Below are 21,242 nucleotides of genomic sequence, written 5' to 3'. Positions count from 1 at the left end.
TGCATGATTAGTTTTCTACTGGGATTAGTTCATTGCCTTTGGTATTCCTTTTACCATATTCAAATTTACTTTCTCCTTGTTATTCAGATTTTCCACTTACATTGAGATTTTTCATTTTATTATTCAATCCCATCAGCAGCTCCACATTGAGAAGTAATATCAGCAGTAATCGAAGGGAAAAAATAAAATTAATGATGTGAACTTAAGAACTAATCTCTTGTGAAGCAGATATTTCTTTCCATGATGACCCAAAGGTGTTTTATTTTTGAAATAATTGGTAATCAGTTTCTCATCAATTAACAATTTAGCTATTGCATAGTTCTTTGGCTTGTTACAGGAGCAATGGGATTGCGTTTACATTTTTCAACGTATCAATATACATTAACTTGAAGCATGTGGATCAACACAGTTCATTAAATCCTCTTATGGAGTACTAATCTGATTTACGTTCTGATAATGTACAATGCACCAGTTTATCTTATACATTTTCTCTTGATTACGTTATTAGACGTTTAGCTTTTTCACTGACTTCTTGCCTGCAGTGTTAAGATCTTCAACAATGCTCATATGGCTAACGGTTAATCAGAATGGATTCAAGGGATTAGACCTACAACTTGCTTCACCTTCATAGCCTTTTCTTAATCTCCCTTTGAAAGCTTGATGTGTTGGTTCAGGACTTCCATCAGATTTAATCACAGATTTGGTAATAGGAACCAAGAGTTTATTTGGAAGCACTTTTTCTCCAAATTTCTGGTTGATAATGGAATCTGGGATCTTGGCAGGAAGAAATGATGCTTGCTGCTTGAGAGACTGCGAAGATTTTGAGTTTTCTAGTAATGCATATTCAGCCTGCCTGATTTTTTCTAAGTTCTCCAGTTGTCTAAGATTTCTCACCTTTCTCGGATGGTTTTCCACACAGATTTCTCCATTGGTAGCCAGTTTTTCTAAAGCCTTCTCTGCTTTGAGTTGAACATCTTTGAGCTTTTCAAGCTGAGCTTTCCTAATATCTTCAGATAGTTCTAATGGAGCCAGCTTAACTGGTTTTTTAGGAGTAATTTCTTTCCATTCATTCTTATTTCCTTGATACGACACCGATGATGCTGTTTGTCTTTGGTCCTCATAGTTATTGACAGATAAGAATTCTTCACTTTGATTATCAATATCATTAATTGCTGAGTGATTGGTACTGAGTGAGTTCTTCTTGTCTGTTGCCTTGTTGAGGTTGAGACCATGTAGCATATTGTACGGAATTTTGTGTTTGGTTTCTGATGTTGCTTGGTTTGAGAGTCCCTTGAAAACAATTGATTGAAGCAGGTTATCATTTAAGAAAGCAGCTTTTGCAGGCTAGTAATACACAATCCCATTTTTTGTCATTGACCGCACAAAAGAGGTAAAATACTATGTTCATTCATGAGGTAAACTTTTGATGTTAGAACAAATGCTTTATGAATTTTGATTCTGAAATTCCAAGTTGTTGTTTCATCTTGAAATATATTGCTACACAGTGCATTTATCATATAACACAGTGGACAAATTCTTAACCCCAAAACTTTAAAATTATGAATAGCATGAAAACAGGTTCAATTAAGAAAAGGTAAGCAATAATAAGTACAATTTTCATACTTACGTCAGCTGTATAATTTGCAATTTGTCTTCTATCATTTTTGCAGAAATCATTCAACATCCTAGTCTGAGACTGCCTTCAGAAACTTAGCACAAGAACATTAAGAATTTTTTCTCACTCGTTAAACTCACTAACAGTTAATCTCCATTGTCTTAGACACATAGTGGTTGGTTCATTCAATTCACAATCTTACTCTGGTTTAAACAAATTATAATTCCACCATCAGGGAGAAAATCTTGTGAAAATTCCTTTCTTGGTCTTCTAATTGAAGTCTTGTGCTTTATAATCTTCACCAGGTAACAATATTAGATGTTGCTTTTATATTATTCAATGGAAAGAGGTAAAAGAAAAACATTCAAGCATTTTGCAACTTTCATAAACCCAAAATGTTTCACAAACTCTGGATGTTTTCCCAAGGGTTTACAACCAATTAATCTCTTCAGAAATTGCATCATTGTTTCATTGTAGGAAATATGACAGTAAAATGTACATATTTCAAAGTCTCTCAACTAGTGATGTGATAACGCACAGGTCATCTATGAATGTACAAACTGAAGAGACCGCTTAATCCTTCAACCCTTTGTCTAGAATTAAAGCATGTCATTTCTCTGTTTATTAGATTTTTGTTCTGTATTCTTTTAAAAAATATTGACTTGGTTTCAGCTGTTTTTGAGGCACTGCCTTTTAAAGATGTCCTCAATTGTTGGAGACTAATTTAATGTGGTAAATAGAATGAACAAATTTGTGGATGACACCAAGATTGGGGATGTAGTGAACAGCGAATGAGGCTATCAGAGCTGGCAGCAGGATCTGGACCAGCTGGAAAAATGGGCTATAAAATGGCAGGTTGAATTTCTTGCAGACAATGTAAGATGTTGCATTTTGGAAGGACAAGCCAGGTTAGGTCTTACATGGTGAGCAGTAGGGAGCTGAGGAGTGCAGTAAAACAGAGAGATCTGGGAATGCAGATCCATAATTCCTTGAAAGTGGTGCCACAGGTTGATAAGGTCTTAAAGTGTTCACTCCTGTCTCCTTGTTATTACTCCTATTGTTTGCATGATCTGTGCTTTTTCTCTTTCACTGTGCATTGGATGTTGGTCTCTTTTTTTAATTGAGTTAATTCAGGTTTCTTTCTTTGTGGCTGCTTGTAAGCAGACAATTCTCAAGGTTTTATAATTTATATATACTTTGATTTTTTTGAATCATTTGAAAGAAAGCTTTTGGCATATTGACCCTCATAAATCAATATATTAAGTCCAGGAGTTGAAAAGTTATGTTGAAATGTATTAGACATTTGTGACATTTAATTTGGAATATTGTGTGCAGTGATCTACCTACAGAAAGTAAATCAATAAGATTGAAAGAGTGCAGAGAACATTTACAAGGATGTTGCCGAGACTTGAGAACCTGAGTTATGGGGAAAGATTAAATAGGTTGGAACTTTAGCCTCTAGAGCTTTGGAAAATGAAGGGAGATTTGATAGAGGCATACAAAATTATGAGAAGTATCGATAGGGTAAATGCAAGGAGGGTTTTCTCCTCTGAAGTTGGATGAAACTGGAACTAGCGTATGGGTTAAGGGTAAAAGGTGAAATGTTTAAAAGTTATATGAGGGGGAACTTCTTCACTGAGAGGGCGGGGATAATGTGGATTGAGCTACCAGCAAAACTGGTGTATGTGGGTTCAATGTCAAAATTTGTATAGGTACATAGATGGGAGGGGTATGGAAGGCTATGGTCCATGTGCAGGTTGATGGGATTAGGCAGAATAATAGCTTGGCATGGACTAGATAAACCAGAGGCCCTGTATGGGTGCTGTAGTGTTCTATAACCCTATGGCTATTGTCCTTGAGGGAGCTGGCTGAACCTGCAACCCCCTGCTTCTGTTTCAGAACTACTGTTCTGAAAACTACGGAGTTACAGTTAACTACTGTTACTGTTACGAACTATAACAAAAATGTTGCCTCAAAATTATCACAGTAATACTGTGATTTCAAATTTGTTGTTTCTGATGAGGTTAAGGGTGATTCAATTAAAACGTTCACTGATATGTTGATCTATGTGATTAGAAATGAAGAACATCAATTCTTGTTGATATTGTTGGAACATTCCAAGCTTCTAGTGCTGACTGTGATTGTGGATTCAGACTTATAATTTCAATCAAATGTAAATCCAGAGACAGACTAGAAGTGGAACATTTGGAAAATCTAATGAGGATGAAGACATGTCTTTCATCTGGTTGCAAAATTAATCTGGACAGTGTTTATAGACAAGGATTAGTAATAAAGACAGATGGGAAAAAGTTTATGAAAGATTTTCTTTGTTATATTGGAATAGAATGGACTGATGGAATATTGAAAATAATTCATCCGAACTCGTCTCTTAGTTTTCCTTTAACTTATAAAAGAAAATCTTTGTGAATTTAGCTGCACAATGAATAGAATATTTGGAAAAGGAGAAAGAACAATCTCAATTTGTCAATAATCTAAATAAATTTTTTTCCTGGCTTGCTAACAATTTCCTGAAATATGACATTTGCTTCCTTTATTGCATATTTCCAGCATTTGCATTTGGAAAACCCACCTTCAGAGTCCATTGTTACAATTGAATTTCAGATAACTGTAGAAATGCCACAGCTGAATTCATCATTATTTCATGAGAAGACAACTTTTGAAAAGCTTTAGCTAACATGAAAATGCTGATTTTTCTTTAACTCTGGACATAGATTATCATCTGTAAATGAGCCTGGTGAGCACGGTAATATGGCAATGGAAACATTGGTATGGAGAATGCGTCAAGATAGGCTAAGAGAAAATTGTCTTGTAAAATGCTCCATTGGGAGTTATTGCCCCCATTTGCCTTTACTGAGTGTTTTGAAGCTTCATTTCCTCTGGAAATGCTTATATCACATGCTAATTTGATTTGCCCAGTCTGAAATAAATCTTACTTTCTATGTGCAATATGGTGCCTTTTGCATGAAATATGTTGTATGTTATGATATAATCAGGAGATTCTTTTCACTTCTCCTTCAAATTAAGCAGTCTATAAGCAAGAGCCTGTTATATATTATTTACTGAACTATGTAGTTTTCAGACTACCCTAGCAGTTATGTTAATTTGTATTCATTGAATAACATACTATTCAAAATAGAAAAAGAGCATTTGAAGATGATAATGAAAGCCTCCAGTCCATGCATTTGACCACAGAGATGCCTTGTTTAACTAGAGGAATAAACAAAGCAACTCACAATTAACCACTCATCCTGTCAGGCACCTCCTGTCCCATTGATGGGTTCATCTGTATTTCCTTTCATTTTGGGCTCAGAAGCAACTGCAAAATTCACAGAACCAGGGTGGAAGTATAATGTCCTCAATCCAAAGGAATAGCCTAAGGAAAAGCCAAATAAAAGGAAAACTGGAGGAGAAAATATTTGGAAGGAATATGATAGCTAATCATTTGGATGATAGCTCAATCATATAGCCACAGACTTTGGCCACTACATCCATCATTCATGCATGGAATAGGATATTGAAGACTGTATGAACTTTCATAGATTAAATTGATTTGAAATGAAGTTGTCATGTTATTAGCCCAAGAAAGATTACCACAGGTGAATAAACACCTGTGGCCTGTTGTTTTACAAGGCATTGATAATTTAGTTTCCGATGATATAGTAGTTTGATTAAAATCAAAAAATAATTTCATAACAGGCATTAAATGTGAGCACTTTAATAGTTCACAGCAGTATCAATGCAATGGAGATTAAAATCCATGAAATTTTGGACATCATTTCCAATGTCAATCTCAAGGTTCCTTGCTGTTGATTAACTGAGTATAACCTCCAATTAGTCTAAAGCAAACCAAGTAATAGTCATCTTTACATCTTAGAAAGAAGTTGGACAAACTCTGTCTCATTGAGCAACTGAAATTGATGTTTTCACCATTCAATTACAGGTGACAGGGCATCAACAAATCTCTGAATGATCAGGTCAAATCAGCACCATTAAATAAAAAGTATCAAATGTGTAACAATAGATTCTACAAGGATGATTATGGCTTAAAATTATAAGTTGCCTTTAAATTAATTGTGTTGCATTAGGACATAATATTTAATATATTTGCTTGACTTTATCTTTCTATTTTATTTTGTAAACATTTCCATTATAATTGCAGATATAAAAATTACATGATAATAAGGTGATTGTGAATAAGAATTCATGTGGGGTAATTCAAGAATGATTATGTCTGCAGGTGGAATTGATTCAATGAAATTTGTATTCTAATACTTTCTGAATTTGATATAGTCCAAAAGAGATCAAAGTAGAAGAGCATTAATAAGTAAAACTCATTAGAATTTACTGAAATCTTTAAACCAGCATCAAAATTAATCTAAATTGTTCATCTTGATGGTTACAGGTTCTAGCCAGAAAAAGAAATTGGAAATGAATAATGCAATGATAGATAACAGATAAAGAGATAGAAAGATAGATAAAAAAGAATTACAGAGGAGGACAGCTGCTATAAAAAGGCAAATAGCTGACTTACCAGCTTTCCCAATGATTCCTGCCTTTTTCTTTGTTTCATCATCACTTACCAGGTTTCGTCTATGTATGGTGCAGTTAGAAGCCAGCAGAATGCTTTCAGCATGACTTTATTATGGATAAGGATCTATTAATGCCGGCATAAGATAATTAAATGAAGATTAGTGTCACTGCTTACACAGGTTCGTGCAGGCATATTATGTCAGTCTAAGCAACTGAAAGTCATTAGTATTGCTTGAAATCCTTCAACCAGCACAAAACTCAACACTCATTCTTTAAAATAAAACTTAATAGAAAATTGAAGGCTTAATCCCAAAGGCAGTACTTCATCAAAATATTACCTTTGTACCTTTATATTGGACTATATATATTGAAGATGGCAGATGTATAAGAGATACCCTGCTTTTTCTTAAAGGGGCTTGTTCACACAGAGACATAAAAAATAAAATCCTAGAGGTCAACTGAAATTATGAAAGGATGTGCAATCAATTCAATTATACGGACCCTGCTATCACAGTTGCAAATGAATAGATCTTCCAGTTTAGAATGGTGCTGGTGAAGCACACGATGATTTGCTGGCACCAAACAAAACTACTAACTACTTTATAAATCACCCTTTCTTTAGTAAACAATCGCTGAATTCAGTAGTCTGTAACTTCCCTTTCAGACCTGAGCTTTTGAAATGCCTGCACAACCTAACATTTTTGCAGTGTGAATTGAAGTCTAGAAGGTAAAAGACAGTTGCAGAGTGGCGTGTATCGGCTGAATCAAAGTGGTGGGGCCCAGGCCTGAGAGCAAGGAATGAGCCAATACTTGGCTGCTGGAGTGGACTTGGAGGCGATTTGAAGTGGCAGAAATGATGCAAGGCAGATTCAAGGTCGTGGGGCCTGGGCCTGAGAGCAAGGAACAAGCCAATGTTTGACTGATTTAAGTGTTGGGCCAGATTGGAAAGGTTGGGGTTTCGGGGCCAGAGGAGAGGGACAGGCCAGAGTTCAGCTCATTGCTCGGCAAGGTTTACTCATCTCTGTGCTAAACTGAGACTGTGGTCTGAAACTAACTGGCTCCTGGATTGGCTGTGACTGGCTTTGTGGCTGTGAACTCACTTTCATGAACTTCAGTACTGAAAGTTATTTGCTTACTTTTATTGTTTCTACCATTCCACTATTTGTTTTTTTTCTGCACATTGGGTGTATGATAGTCTATTTTTTAATGGGTTCTATTGGGTCTCTTTGCCTTGTGGCTGCTGGTAAGAAGATGAATTTCAAGGTTGTAAGTAGTATTATATACTTCAATGATAAATGTACTGTGAAATTTGAACTTTGAATGAAAATCAAAATCATAGACAACTAGTCTTATCTCATGTATATAAATCTTGGTTGTTATTTCCAAAAAGATTTATTATAACACCATGAGTACTAGTGTAACAACATGGAGTTAATCTAATATTGCCTATTTATTACCAGTTTAAAGCAAACTTATTATAACTTTGTACAAATGAAAATCAAATTCAAGCACGTATTTTCAAGATGTCTTCCAGTCTGTAGATCTAAACATGCTACAGGTTTTGAGACCGTGCATTGTATTCTGCTTCTAAGATTTACCTATTAATTCCCACTAGGGAAAATAAGCAAAGTCGACAACTTTTCCATAACTTTTGAAGTATTTGTGTTGACAACCTTAGTGGGGGGACTGAAGAAAATAACTAGGATGTCCTGGAGTTAACTGTTACTTCAGAATGCTGAAAAAAGTGTTGAAGAACAGATATGCTTGTGATATAAAACATTGGAGATATCAGAAATGCCAGAGGTGAATGAATTGATTTGACTGTATAGCAGGTTTAGTCCACCAAACAAAGTGAAATACTAGGCTTTTTTTTTTCCAGGGTCCAATGTAACATCGGTTTCATTTTTCACTCCTTTCTCCATATTCCTTACTATCACAACAAATATAGGGTCCACTCGATATTTTAGGTGAAATCACATTGGTTGTTTATCCATCCCGTTGGGTGTGGTCTTTCATTCATTCTATTGTGTGTTATGATCCCAGCCCCCTCCTTTGTGAGAATCACCAGAGCCCTAGTGAAGGGGGGGGGGTCAATGACCCAAGAGAAGAGAGAGATACGTGCGGTGTTCCTTGTTTCACGGCGAGGCAAAGCTGGCACCGGTGGTCATTGTCTCGTGGAGACACCTTTGTGAATTGGGAACTGTACTACGTGTATACCCTCGGGGCAACGTGGGTGGAGAGATGGAGAGAGATTGCAGCATCCCAACCTGATTGAAATCTGAGACCCCGTGAGTTCAGATAAAAGAGGGGTTGTAAAGACGGCCCCCAGACGCACCAGAAGACACGCTAGAAATCCTGCAACAGCGTTTAATAGCGACAGCCGGTGGTGGGGTTTGTGTGCGTCTTTTCCTTGCCTGGGATTGGTGACCTCACCACGAGAGAACGGCTTAGCTACAGGGGAGGCCACAAGTGAGCGTCCATTCCCCAACGAGACAAAAGACGGAATCGAACCCCTAAAGGTTGGACAAACCCGGCGGGTAACTGTTTCATTCAATCTCTCTCTCTCTCTTTCTAACAAAAGTGCACCAACGCGACACCACGAAAGACGGCAGCTGGTGGAACTGCAGTGACCGCAAGAGACTTTCAGATATACAGCGGACAATATATACATTACCCCTAGACAACGATAGAGTTTATTTCTTATTGGTTATTACTATACCTGCGCTTTAGATTGAGTATTGACGACTTATGGTATCTGAATGTTTGTATTAACCTTACTTTTGTGCCCCTTTATAAATAAAAACGATTGAAAATGGTACCATCAGACTTCAGCGGACCTCTCTATCTTTGCTGGTAAGTGATCCAGTTATGGGATACGTAACAACGTGGGTGCCTCGTCTCGAGATTTGAAACCTAATTGGGAGGGCAGTGAATTGGATTTGTAAGTTAAAAAAAAGAGAAAAAAAATTGGATCTGGTAGGCGGGTAGCCAGACGGGAAACCAGCAAAGATGGACGTGGATGAATTTATGAAAAACCCGACTGTAGAGGCGCTAGAGGTGGCCACCAAATCAGACTTGTTAAATTTGGCGAAGGGATTGGACCTCGCAGAAGTGAGGTCGTCCATGCAAAAGCGGGAGGTGCGAGGGGCCATAACTTGGTATTGCATTGGGAAGAAAGTGTTTGAAGCTGGGGTCTTGGAAAATATCCCTGAAAAAGTACCAGCGAGTGGAATGGATCAGCTAGAGTTGGAGAAATTAAGGTTGGAACATGAATTTAAAATGAAGCAGCTGGAAGCGGCTGAGATAGAAAGAACGGGATGAGAGAGAGAAAGAAAGGGCTGAGAAAGAAAGGGAGCAGGCGTTCCACATAAAGGAGTTAGAGGTGAAACGGGACCAGGAGCTCCAACTAAAGGCGTTAGAGGTGGGAAAAGAGCGGGACCAAGCTGAAAAGCAAAGACAGCATGAAATTCAGCTAAAAGAGAGAGAACAAGCCGAAAAGCAAAGAGAGTATGAGGACAGACGAGAACAGAGGGAACATGACTTGGAGATGGAGAAGTTAAAGAAAGAGCGAAGAGATCTAGGGTTAGATCGAGAGGAGAGGTTTAATGTTAGTCGGGAGTTGAGGGTAGTACCTCCATTCGAAGAGTCGGATGTTGATAGTTATTTCTTGCTTTTTGAAAAGGTGGCAGTAAATCAAAAGTGGCCCAAAGAGCAGTGGGTGGCGTTGTTACAAAGTGTGTTAAAGAGGAAGGCACAACGAGCATATGCGGCATTGGCCGTTGAGGAAGGGGAAGCAGAGAATTATGCCAAAGTAAAAGAGGCCATTCTCCGGAGTTACGAACTAGTACCTGAAGCGTATAGACAAAGGTTCAGGAATTTACGGAAAGGGTGGAATTAAACGTATACCGAGCTAGCCTATGAAAAGGGTGTGCTCTTGGACCGTTGGTGCACCGCGGAACAGGTGGACGGGGATTATGGGCGTATCAGGGAGTTATTTCTGGTTGAGGAATTAAAAGGGTGTGTTCCGGAGGAGATCCGGATGTATTTGAATGAGAAGGCGAATAAGTCCATCACAGAAATTGCTAGGTTCGCAGATGAATATGCCCTAACCCACAGGATAAAGATTTCCTTGCCAAAAGGTTACCCGAGAGACCGTCGGAATGGTAGGGAAAGTCCGCCGACTGAGGCAGAGGTCCCGCCGGGAGCTAGTGGTAAGGTTGAGGGGGAAAGGCCAGGCGGCCCGAGATTTCCGGGCTTGACCTGTTTTAATTGTGGGAAGGGAGGACATATTGCCTCTAGGTGCTTTGCTCCGAGAAAGGAGCCAGAAAAAGGGAGAGCAGTGGTCCCTATCGGGTGTGCCGTGGTAATCAGTAAATCAACGAGAGAGCCCCGGGTAGACAGAGTACGAGAAGGGTCAGAGACTTGGCTGTCACCCGGAACCGTGTCCGTGAAGGGGGGAGATCCACCCATTCCCGTCCAAATCTGGCGAGACACTGGGGCGGAGCTGTCGTTGATCCGCCGTGAGATACTAGATTTCGGTCGGAGAAGGGGAATGGTCGCCGTGAAGGGGATAGGTACAAGAATAGAAATGGTGCCCCTACATCAGGTAATTATGGATTGTGAGCTGGTATCTGGACCAGTCGAAATAGGGGTGCCATCAGAATTCCCGAGAACTGATGCGGACGTCCTCCTCGGAAATTATTTAGCCGGGGGACAGGTTTGGACACGGCTCAAACAGCCTGTGAGGATTGCAGCCCCGCCCCTTGCATCTCCAGTCTGTACCACAGGCGCGAGCAGTCGCAGCCTGTCGAGAAAGGCAGCTGAGAAAGCGAGCAGTTTAAATCTGGCCAGTATTGATTTGGCCGAGACGGTCCTACCGACCCTGTACCATGAGGGTTCTGAGGGTGGTAAACCGAAGAGTAGTAAAGTGAAAGGGGTTAAGGGAGAGGAGCGAGATCTGCCTTTAGCGAAGAGAAAGGTCCTAGAGGTAGGAAATAAAGATGAGAAACGGAAACAGCTGTTAAAAGATCCAGAGTTGGACATGGATGATCTGTCGGGGGTGGCAGCCCTGTTTGAAGAAGTTGAGAGTTATCAAGGTGTTCCCGAGAATGAGATGAAGGCAGTCCTAGATGAAAAGGATGCCATTACCTTGGAGAGGTCTGCTGGGTTAGCAGACGAGGTTGTTTCAGCCCGCGGGGTTGAGTTTACTCCGGAAGGGAGTTGCCCAGAGAGGAACTGGGAGGATCAGGGGAAGTTAGAATTTGAAAAGGGTACGGGTATTGAAAGCCTGGAAGAGGCAGATGTCCCGTTTGAGTGTGTCCAAGATGTGGATGCACGTGGTACTGAACCTAGTAATGGAGCTCAGAAAAAGTCTGAGGTATTTGATTCAGTTGGAAAGGAATGCAATCCCTGTGGGTCAGATGGACTGGGTTCAGTGAAGACAGGGTTAACCCTGGTAATTGGGGGAAGGGAGGGTTCCCAGGTGTTTGTACATGAAGGGGTGGTGAACCTTAAAGTGGAACTCAACCATGGGGGGGATAAACATTATTATTGAAGGGAACGGGAAGTTTGTAGTTCCCAAATCGAATGAAGAAAATTTAAAGTTTAGATTGGTGTCAGAAGAAGCAACTAAGCTACAGAAATGAGGGCTTGGTAACGTGGTGCCTGCGCATCGATTACAGGTGGATTTGGAATGTAAAGGTGCCCCACACACTGTTGTTATTCAAGAGAGCACTGTGAAAAGGCTGAAATGTAAATGCGGCCTGAGGGAAAGGTTCGAACTGAAACCCATCAGCCTGCATGGTCTTGACGAAAGGGTTAGCGACCTGTGTAACATTAAAGATTTGGGTTGAAATTCCTACGATGATTTAAGTTTGGGACACGGTGTTGAGAGAATAACCCTTATGGAACGGAAAGGCGGGAGAGTACCTCGCCAAATTACCCAGGTCCCCCACGTAGGAACTCCCCGGAAAAGAGGTGACGGCTAATGGGGGCACCATTTTTAAATAGAAAACCGGCTGTACGGGATTTTGACAAAACATGTGAATAACAAAGACAACCCCCTTGGAACCCTGCCTGCTGAAATCTGATGCTACCAGCCTTTAGTCCGGGACAAGATGTTACCATATTAAAGGAAGTGACACTGTAATCGTTAACTGTTTAGACACTGAAAAATGTATGACGGTACAGCTCTGTAGTTAAAAGAAAAGCTTTTGTACTATGTTAAATCATAAAACTCTGTAAGACTCTGTACCACTCCGTTTTAACCGCTGGTAAAAACGTTTTAAGAGGGGAGGTGTTATGATCCCAGCCCCCTCCTTTGTGAGAATCACCAGAGCCCTAGTGAAGGGGGGGTCAATGACCCAAGAGAAGAGAGAGATACGTGCGGTGTCCCTCGTTTCACGGCGAGGCCAAGCTGGCACCGGTGGTCATTGTCTCGTGGAGACACCTTTGTGAATTGGGAACTGTACTACGTGTATACCCTCAGGGCAACGTGGGTGGAGAGATGGAGAGAGATTGCAGCATCCCAACCTGATTGACATCTGAGACCCCGTGAGTTCAGATAAAAGAGGGGTTGTAAAGACGGCCCCTCAGACGCACCAGAAGACACGCTAGAAATCCTGTGACAGCGTTTAATAGCGACAGCCGGTGGTGGGGTTCGTGTGCGTCTTTTCCTTGTCTGGGATTGGCGACCTCACCATGAGAGAACGACTTAGCTACAGGGGAGGCCACAAATGAGCGTCCATTCCCCAACGAGACAAAAGACGGAATTGAACCCCTAAAGGTTGGACAAACCCGGCGGTAACTGTTTCATTCAATCTCTCTCTCTCTCTTTCTAACAAAAGTGCACCAACGCGACACCACAAAAGAAGGCAGCTGGTGGAACTGCAGTGACCGCAAGAGACTTTCAGATATACAGCGGATAATATATACATTACCCCTAGACAACAATAGAGTTTATTTCTTATTGGTTATTACTATACCTGCGCTTTAGATTGAGTATTGACGACTTATGGTATCTGAATGTTTGTATTAACCTTACTTTTGTGCCCCTTTATAAATAAAAACGATTGAAAATGGTACCATCAGACTTCAGCGGACCTCTCTATCTTTGCTGGTAAGTGATCCAGTTACGGGATACGTAACATGTGTTACTTGAATTTACTGCAAGAACATGAATTTCAGGATTGTATATAGTGACATATTTGTACTTTGATAATAAATTTGCTTTGAACTTTGAAAATATCATTTACTTGCACATTGTTCATTTTAGTATACTGCTCAAAATGTGGTCTCCTGTATAATAAACAGAAATTAGACCAAAAGAGCAAGTTGAATTGAATGGTTGCTTTGAAAATCTCTGAACAGTCTTCATTCATGGTCCCCATCTTCATGTCGTCTGTCATTTCACTCCTCCCTACCCTTGTCCTCTTACACTGTCATGATGAAGCTCAATGAATGGTATCATATCTTTTAACAAGGCTTATTAATTTTTGAACTCAACAATTATTCATCAATTTCAGATATTGAACATTTCTGTACTTTAACACATCCTTTCCTGGAATTCTGCCATATATCTTTTTAATGTTATTTTATTCTTTACTTTGTTTCTTCATATCTTAATATTCCTAACTCTTTTGCAGTAAAGATGGAAGCATCTTTATTATTCCTTGTGGTCCTTTTTATTTAATCATCTGTGTTGTTAAGGGTTTCATGATTTAACATGAACAAATTCATTGTCATCACAAAGACAAAGTGAGTGATTTAAAGAAAATGGCTTAATACTATATTAGCCAATTATTGGAAGTCTGATGCCTCCATTATGTTTGTAAGACCATTAAGACACCCTATTAATCAAGAACTTCCAACTTCTGCTTTAAATTCATATACCCAATCACTTGGCCTCCACAGCCATCAATGGCAATGAATTCCATAGATTCCCTGCTGACTAACTAAAGAAATTGCTCATTATCTCTGTTCTAAAGGGATGTCCTACAGTTTTATGGCTGTGCCCTCTGATTTTAAACTCATCACTTTTAGAAACATCCACTCTATCTAGGCCCTTCAATATTTGGTAGGTTTTGAAGAAGAAAAGCAAATACTGACTTTAACTGGATATATTTTCTTTCATAAATTCCCCATGGTTTTATCCTGAGTGCATACATTGAATATGAATTGGGCAAACACATTTAAATACAGTGAAAATCCTAATCTATTTTTAATCCCTCAATGATTCATTCACAATGCTTAAATTGAACCTACATTATCAGAATGAACTGCTGTGAAGGATGATAGAAGCCTTCAATGGAATAAGGACAGGTAATTTATTTCAGAGTTTAAAATATAGATCAGTCTATACCCGAAAGAGAAATAAAAAGTTAAATGATGGCCATTTTATCAGACCTGGCACATGAATGAATACTTGAGCTTTTTATTTGTTATTTAGTTTTGGTTTGGGGTAGTGCAGGTGAGGTATATATGTACCATCCTAATTGCTCTACTTTAAAGGATAATGAGCACTATTTCAAACTAATGTGCTTTTTGAATCAAAGAATTCTGCCTAAAACAATAAAGTGATAATGAATACAATGAAGATGGTGAGCCTTAGTACTGCAGAATTTATGGTAAAGACAATCAGAATTATCAGAGAGCTGACTTTAGAATTTCAACACAGTGATGTATTTCCAAGTTAGGATGATGAGGTTCTTGGAGGGGAACCTGTAGGCGGTAGTCTTTATATATCTGATTCTCTTGTCTTTTTTGGTCATAATGTTAGTGGATTTGAGATGTGCTGTCAACTTAGCTGAGAAACTAGGTAAATGGCATACAATGAAATTGTTTTGGACTAGCAATAATGAGAGTGATTGCTTCCGTTGATCGATAGGATAACTAACTAACACTGCAAATGACAGGATCACAGAAACTTCTTGGGTATTGTTGGAGGTACATCCATCCAGGAAAGTAGTACGTATTCTATCACATTCCCACCTTGGCTATTGTAGATGTTCATTAAGCTTAAGGGTGTCCAGAGGCAAATCACTCTTGTGGCCACAGTAATTATGTGGATTGTATGGACAGGTTTTTGGTCAATGATCAATAGCATGACTCATTTAACTCTTTTTTTTTTTTTTTTTTTTAAACTTTTTTTATTGTTTTCAAATAGTTACAAAATAAAAGTGTATGAGAAAAAAAAATGTTACCCAGCCCCCCTCCCCTTAACCCCTCCCCCCTAACATCCCTAAAAAAAAAGAAAGAGAAAAAAAAAAAGGAATGCCTGGATATTGGAAGATCCCCACACGCTCCACGGAGTTCGTAATAACTTTGGTGTATGCATTTATTTCTTTCCCCAAGTAACCAATTATTTCATCTTCGGAGCACCTATATATTTAATCCTGTCTTTTGTAAATAAGGGCGCCAAATTTTCAAAAATGTTTCATATTTATCTCTTAAATTGTAAGTGATTTTTTCAAGTGGAATACAGCCATAAATTTCGTTCTTCCAACGATCTATACTTAGATATGTATCCGATTTCCAAGTCACTGCAATAGCTTTTTTGGCTACTGCCAATGCAATTTTTATAAATTCTTTCTGATATTTATTCAATCTGGCTATCGGTTTTATCCCTTCAATATTACCTAGTAAAAGTAATGTTGGGTTGTGTGGAAGTTGTATTCCAATGATTTGTTCCAGTAAAACTCTTAAATTTGTCCAAAAAGGTTGAATTTTGGAGCAGGACCAAGTAGAATGTAAAAAAGTACCAATTTCTTGGTTACATCGAAAACACTGATCAGATAGATTTGGGTTTAATTTGTTTATTTTTTGTGGTGTAATATATAGTTGATGTAAAAAATTGTATTGCACTAATCTTAATCGAACGTTTATTGTATTTGTCATACTCTCAAGACATAGTCTTGACCAGTTTTTTTCTTCAATTTTGATATTCAAATCACTTTCCCATTTTTGTCTTGACTTATGGACTCCTTGTTTAATTGCCTGTTTTTGAATCAAATTATACATACAAGAGATAAATTTTTTAATCTTTCCTTTTTGAATTAAAGTTTCTATTTCATTGGGTTTCGGTAGTAACATTGTTTGACCTAGCTTTTCTCTTAAGTAAGCCCTTAGTTGAAAGTAACAAAAAAGAGTGTTGTTTGATACTTTATATTTATTCTTTAATTGATCAAATGACATTAATATACCTCCTTCAAAACAATCTCCTATATATCTAATCCCTTTTTGAAACCAATTATATAAAAGTTGATTATCCATTGTAAAAGGAATAAGTCTATTTTGGATTAAAGATCTCTTTGCTAATAAGGATTTCTTTGTCTCATCGTCAACATTTATCTTATTCCATAAATCAACCAAATGTTTTAATATAGGAGATTCTTTCTTTTCCCGTATCCATTTAGATTCCCATTTATATATAAAGTCTTCTGGTATGTTTTCTCCTATTTTATCTAGTTCTATTCTGATCCACGCCGGTTTGTCTTTCTCAAAAAAGGATGCAATAAATCTAAGTTGATTTGCTTTATAATAATTCTTAAAATTTGGAAGTTGTAACCCTCCTAGCTCAAATTTCCATGTCAATTTTTCCAACGATATTCTTGACATCTTACCTTTCCAAAGAAACTTCCTCACATATTTATTCAGCTCTTGAAAAAACTTCTGGGGTAATTGTATTGGTAGTGATTGAAATAAGTATTGTAATCTAGGGAATATATTCATTTTTATGGTATTTACTCTACCTACTAATGTTATTGGTAATACCATCCATTTATCAAGATCTTCTTGAATTTTTTTCAATAGTGGTAAATAATTTAATTTGTATATGTTTTTTATATCATTATCGACTCTTATACCTAAATATTTTATACCATTTGCCGGCCATCTAAACTGGGTTATTGATCGACATTGATTATAGTCTCCTTTAGTAAGAGGTAAAATTTCACTTTTGTCCCAGTTTATTTTGTAACCTGATACTTTCCCATATTCTTCTAATCTATAGGATAATTTACGCAACGATTGCACTGGGTTTGTTAGATAAAGTAGAACATCATCAGCAAATAAGTTGATCTTGTATTCTTCTTGGTTAACTCTAAAACCCTTAATATCTGGGTCCATTCTGATCAGTTCAGCTAATGGCTCTATCGCCAACACAAATAAAGCAGGTGATAATGGACAACCTTGCCTAGTTGACCTTGTTAACTGAAATGGTGTTGAAATTTGACCATTTGTCACTACTTTAGCTTTGGGATTAGTATTTAAGGTTTTAATCCATTTTATAAAGGATACTCCTAATCCGTATTTTTCCAATACCTTAAATAAAAAATCCCACTCCAATCTATCAAATGCTTTTTCTGCATCTAAAGCAACTGCCACGCTCATTTCCTCCCTCTTCTGTGCTAAATGAATTATACTAAATAAGCGAGTTACATTATCTGCTGATTGTCTATTTTTAATAAATCCTGTTTGATCCATATGTACTAATTTTGGTAAGCATTTAGATAATCTATTAGATAAGATTTTTGCTATTATTTTATAATCAGTATTTAATAAAGAAATCGGTCTATATGATGATGGCTTTAAAGGATCTCTATCTTTTTTTGGCAATACTATTAAAATGGCTGTCGAAAAGGATTCTGGAAGTTTATGCGTTCTTTCCGCTTGGCGTATTAACTCCATAAGAGGAGGAATTAATAAATCTTTAAACTTTTTATAGAATTCAGGCGGAAAACCATCTTCTCCTGGAGATTTATTACTTTGAAGTGATCCTAGGGCTTCTTCGACCTCTTTCAATGTAAAAGGCATATCTAATCCCTTCTGTTCTTCCGTATTTAATTTTGGAAGAGTTATTTGTGATAGAAACCTTTCTATCTTGACATTGTCATTTTGTGATTCTGATTTGTACAACTCAGAGTAAAAATTCTTAAAAGCTTCATTAATTTCTAAAGGTTTATAAGTAATTTTATTTACTCTTGTTCGAATTGCATTTATTGTTTTAGAAGTCTGGTCTGTTTTTAGCTGCCATGCAAGAACTTTATGTGATCTTTCACCTAGTTCATAATATCTTTGTTTAGTTCTCATAATTGCTTTTTCCGTTCGATATGTTTGGAGCGTATTATATTGTAACTTCTTGTTAATGAGTTGTCTTCGTTTTTCTTCTGTCATATTTCTTTGGGATTCTTTTTCTAATTTCGTAATCTCTTTTTCCAATTGATCTATTTCTATCATATATTCCTTCTTAATTTTAGAAGTATAACTTATTATCTGACCTCTCAAGTATGCCTTCATTGCTTCCCACACTATAAATTTATCATCAACTGAATGTGAATTTATATCTAAAAAGAACTGAATCTGTTTTTTCATAAAATCACAAAAGTCTTGACGTTTTAATAATATTGAATTAAATCTCCACCTATAAACTGATTCCTCTTTATCTGTCATTATCATTGTCATTATTAAAGGAGAATGATCTGACAGTATTCTTGCTTTATATTCCACATTTTTCACTCTATCTTGAATATTTGTTGATAATAGGAAAAAGTCTATCCTTGAGTATGTTTTATGTCTATTTGAATAAAATGAATAATCTCTTTCTTTTGGATTAATTCTTCTCCATATATCAATCAGATTTAAGTCTTTCATCAATGATAGAGTTAATTTTACTGCTTTTGATTTTGTAACAACCTTTGTTGATCTATCTAAAGCTGGATCTAGACAAAAATTAAAATCTCCACCTATTAATATTTTATCATGTGCGTTGGCCAAATTCAAAAAGACCTCCTGTATGAATTTTACATCATTTTCATTTGGTGCATAAATGTTCATAAGGGTCCATAGTTCTGAAAAAATTTGACAGTGTATAATTAGATATCTCCCCGCCGAATCAATTAATATGTTTTGTATTTTAATTGGTAGATTTTTGTTAACCAAAATTGCAACTCCTCTCGCCTTTGAATTAAATGAAGCTGCAATAACATTTCCAACCCAGTCTCTTTTTAATTTCTGGTGTTCTGTGTCCGTTAAATGAGTTTCTTGTAAAAAAGCTATATCTGTTTTCATTTTTTTAATATATGTTAAAATTCTTTTTCTTTTTACTGGCCCATTAAGCCCATTAACATTAAAACTTAAAAAGTTTAGTAGATTAGTCATTATTTTTTTTTATTATATTATTCCAATCTATAATAATACCTAATCTTTCCACTTTCATGGTATCTTGGGAAATCTTTATAAAAATCTCCGTGTTGCTATGTGTGTCCCCCCCAATCATCCAGGCTAAAAGATAGAAGAAAATTAAAATATAAAGAAAAAAACAAAATACCCCCCTACTAATGTTGTGGAAAAATAACACAACATTACCCCCCTCTGCTGTACGGGTCATGGCAACCGCCATGATTACACACGTGAATCCCGCAGTAACCGATCCAAAGCTCCCCAGCCCCCCCGCAACACAAAAACGTATATGTATAAGAAGAGAAAAAAAAAGAAATACCACTCTCATTTAGTATTTCTAAAATTTTGCTCCCCTTTTCTATAATATCCATAAATGTCCATCAATTCTGTTCGTTGGGTCTATCTTCATAGCGTATAGATGGAAGATCTTGTACAAACTCCTCCGCTTTTCGATAATCGGGAAAAAATTTTTTTCCTTCCTCCGAAAAAATTATCAGTGTTGCTGGATGACGCATTGTAAATTTGTAACCCTTTACCCATAAGGCTTTTTTCACTGGGTTAAATTCCTTCCTCCTCTTCAACAGGTTGTGACTTATATCAGGGTAAAAAAGGACTGGTTTTCCTGCTATCATCAATGGCCCGTTTCTATTTTTGGCACTTTGGGCGGCAGCCTTCAGGATCTTTTCTTTGTCTTGGTATCGTAAACATTTTATCAAAATTGATCGTGGGTTTTGATCAGCTCGAGGTCTTGGCCTTAAGGATCTATGAGCCCTTTCGATCTCAATTGGAGTTTCTCCTTCCATTTCCAACTTTTCAGGGATCCATTTTTGAAAAAAATTTATTGGGTCTTCTCCTTCTATATCTTCTTTAAGTCCAACAATTTTAATATTATTTCGTCTACTGAAATTTTCAAGCTTATCAATTTGTTCCATAAATTGTTTTCTTTCTGATGCCCAAGCAGCATTTTCATTTTCTATTTTGTCCATTCTTTCAACCATGTCCTCCGTTGTAATTTCCAAGTCCGTAATTCTTTTTTCCATTTTTTCCTGTCTCTTTGTCATTTTATCAAGCATAATCTCCATTTTGGTCATTTTTTTTTCGAGTCTTTTTTGATTATTTTTAATTATTTTTAATGTGTCTAATTTACGCATTATTTGCCTCAAAGTCTTTTCTATATTTCTAGAAGGACTTTTAGCTTCTTCTTCATCTGATCCTTCCGAGACACTTGACTCTCCCTCCGATTCGCTATCACTTTCAGTTGCAGTGGTAGCTGGGCTTTGTAGTTCTTGTTGCTTCCGTTTGCGCATGCTCCGTCCTTCGGGTTTGCGCAATTCACGATGACCCTTCCCTTCAGGAATGGCCATTGTTGCCGCGGTCTCTTGTTCCGCCTCGCCGGTGGCACAACGTACCTGAGACCGGGGTACCTCGGCAGACGTGGGCCCCGCTCTTGTTCCAACTTGCGTAATCTTCCCGGTATTAGTTTTCTTCATCTTCCTTCTTTGAGGCATTGCTTGACACAGTCCGGAGTAGTTTATAAGTAACTTTTAGAAGATACTGACTAACTTTTCTTCATTTAGACATTAATTTATTAACTTTTTACGGGAGAGCCGGGTTCCAGCGTCTCGATCCTACGTCATCACGTGACGTCCCCCACTCATTTAACTCTTCAGTGATTTTTTTTTTGTTTTAGATGCTTAGTATAGAAGAAATTGTTAAAGCAGAATGATTCAATATTCATTTCTGGAGGATTAACTAGCTTTTTTTATTTAAATGTCATTTTACAAGGTTGAGCTAAATCATATGGTGGAACACACAATAGTAATTCCATTAGCTTCCTGAACTCACTAAAAATGCATTGTGTAAATAAAGATACAATTGTGAGATAAGAATTTATGTTTAT

The 21,242-nt window shown here is 37.4% G+C and overlaps 1 protein-coding gene across 1 annotated transcript; it reads right to left on the bottom strand.

Moving 5' to 3' along the window:
- Positions 1 to 231: 231 nt before the first annotated feature.
- Positions 232 to 6,278, bottom strand: LOC140732192 (uncharacterized). Its single transcript, XM_073054500.1, has 2 exons — positions 6,168 to 6,278; positions 232 to 1,290 (listed from the first exon to the last, which is right to left on the bottom strand). The coding sequence occupies exons 1-2, from the start codon at positions 6,207 to 6,209 to the stop codon at positions 583 to 585; spliced, it is 750 nt and encodes a 249-aa protein (XP_072910601.1). The 5' UTR covers positions 6,210 to 6,278; the 3' UTR covers positions 232 to 582.
- Between the last annotated feature and the right edge of the window lie 14,964 nt (positions 6,279 to 21,242).

This window comes from Hemitrygon akajei, chromosome 1, assembly GCF_048418815.1.
Source record: "Hemitrygon akajei chromosome 1, sHemAka1.3, whole genome shotgun sequence".
Lineage (NCBI taxonomy): Eukaryota > Metazoa > Chordata > Chondrichthyes > Myliobatiformes > Dasyatidae > Hemitrygon > Hemitrygon akajei.
Note: the sequence above shows the minus strand (reverse complement) of the source record. Positions and strands in the feature narration are given on the sequence as shown.